General features: G+C 46.0%; 1 protein-coding gene across 2 annotated transcripts in view; it reads right to left on the reverse strand.

Moving 5' to 3' along the window:
* The window catches only part of AAAS (achalasia, adrenocortical insufficiency, alacrimia), a 16177-nt gene extending 15833 nt beyond the window's left edge, over positions 1-344 (reverse strand). For both annotated transcript variants that reach the window (XM_010857922.1, XM_010857921.1), the window contains exon 1: positions 83-344. In XM_010857922.1, the coding sequence (XP_010856224.1) occupies positions 83-205 (123 nt within the window). In that variant the 5' untranslated portion in view covers positions 206-344. The remainder of the gene's footprint in view (positions 1-82) is intronic.
* Positions 345-2354: the final 2010 nt, after the last annotated feature.

A 2354-nucleotide genomic window follows, 5' to 3' on the forward strand; every position in this document is an offset into this window, starting at 1 on the left:
CCCGCCACGCTGCCTCTGCTTCCACATACCCTCCAACACCGCCCCCCATGCCTAAAGGTCCCTCCCTCCTCGCCCTGACCACCTGGCCCCGGAAGTCGGGAGGCGGACTCTCACAGCTACTGCCTGTCACCAGTTCGTTATTGTGCTCGTATAAGGTGATTTGTCCTCTAGGCGGCGGAGGAGGGAACAACCCCAGGGAGCACATCTTGCCGGTCCCGAGGACGTCCCGGAATCAGGAGACTCCCAGAGCCCCGCTCCTCTGACTCTTAGTTCCCGGGCTAGATTCGGATGCCTACGGGTTGCCGCATGGGACAAACGGCAATACAAAGCTCAAAGAAAGTAAACGGAAGAGCAACGCAGAAGAAGGACGCATGCGCAGTTCTGGGATCGACTTCCGGCGTCCTGGCGCGCCGCCTAGCGGCGGGAGAAAGAGCGGCGCCGACACGTCCGCAGCGCTGACCCCTAGTTAAGAGTCACAGCGGGTTTTTTTGTTTTGTTTTGTTTCCTGTGAGACTGCTGTTTTCCCAGTTCCGAATTCCCCAGCATAGTCTCCCACTCACTCTCAGCACTCGAAAAGCTCAAAATAAGCCACGTTCAGGGAAGTACCTAATTAAACCCTTCCAGAACTGTGAATCGCCCAGAGGAAAATACCGACTCTTATCACGGGCAGCTGGCTGGAAAGTTGAGGGACGCTCACCCGGAGGAGGAAAGTCAGGCGGGAGACCTTGGGAGGGAGAGTACTGCGCCCGCCAGAACCTAAAGGCCACAGGGTTAGGCTTCCTGGAAGGAAAAGTGGGAACAGTTGGGAAACTGATATTTCCTGAGCATTTATTATGATAAGTGCTTGACTAATCTTTACAACTCCATGAGATGGGTACTGTTATACTACCAAAAGGAAAGTGAGGCATGAGGGAGATCGGACCTTAAAAATACCAAAACCGGGAATTCTGCCTTCAGAATAAAAGTGAGATGGAGAGGAGAGGGGCAAAAATAGGTGAAGGGGATTAAGAGGTACAAGCTACAAAGTAAAAAATACAAGGATGTAATGTCAACACGGGGCTTCCCCAGGTGAAGAATCCGACTGCCAAGCAGGAGAAGCAAGAACCTGTGGTTCAGTCCTTGGTCAGGGAAGATCCCCTTGAGAGGGAAATGGCAACCCATTCCAGTATTCTTGCCTGGGAAATCCCATGGACAGGAGCCTGGAGGGCTACAGTCCGTGGGGTCGCAAAGAGTCGGGACACGACTTAGCAACTGAACAACAACAGCAGTACTCAAGGAATATAGCCAATGTTTTATAATAATTTTGTGTGGAGTATAATCTAAAGAAATAACAAATCATTGTGTTGTACACTTGAAACATTGTAGCCAATATAGCACAGGGAAAGTAGTCAATACTTTATAATAACTCTGTATGGAGTATAATCTATAAAAATATCAAATCACTAAATTGTACACTTAAAACTGATACAATGTTGTATATCAACTATGCTGCAATTTTTAAGCAATATTTATCTTACTCTAATTCATAACAATGGAGTTATTAATAGAATTGGAGTCTAAAGCAATTGCAGGCTCCTCTTCTTACAGCTGTGTAACTTTGGAAAATCACTGAACTCTTTGAGCTTCAGTTCCCAAAGGAAAGATATAAACATCTGAATGCAGAGTTCCAAAGAATAGGGAGAAGACATAAGAAAGCCTTCTTCAGCGATCAATGCAAAGAAATAGAGGAAAACAACAGAATGGGAAAGACTAGGGATCTCTTCAAGAAAGATCAGAGATACCAAAGGAACATTTCATGCAAAGATGAGCTCGATAAAGAACAGAAATGGTATGGACCTAACAGAAGCAGAAGATATTAAGAAGAGATGGCAAGAATACACAGAAGAACTGTACAAAAAAGATCTTCACGACCCAAATAATCACGATTGTGTGATCACTGACCTAGAGCCAGACATCCTGGAATGTGAAGTCAGGGCCTTAGAAAGCATCACTACGAACAAAGCTAGTGGAGGTGATGGAATTCCAGTTGAGCTATTCCAAATCTTGAAAGATGATGCTGTGAAAGTGTTGCACTCAATATGCCAGCAAATTTGGAAAACTCCGCAATGGCCACAGGACTGGAAAAGGTCAGTTTTCATTCCAATCCCAAAGAAAGGCAATGCCAAAGAATGCTCAAACTACCACACAATTGCACTCATCTCACACGCTAGTAAAGTAATGCTCAAAATTCTCCAAGCCAGGCTTCAGCAATACATGAACCGTGAACTTCCTGATGTTCAAGCTGGTTTTACAAAAGGCAGAGGAACCAGAGATCAAATTGCCAACATCCGCTGGATCACGGAAAAAGCAAGAGA

This window comes from Bison bison, unplaced genomic scaffold (assembly GCF_000754665.1).
Source record: "Bison bison bison isolate TAMUID 2011002044 unplaced genomic scaffold, Bison_UMD1.0 scf7180017864383, whole genome shotgun sequence".
NCBI lineage: Eukaryota > Metazoa > Chordata > Mammalia > Artiodactyla > Bovidae > Bison > Bison bison.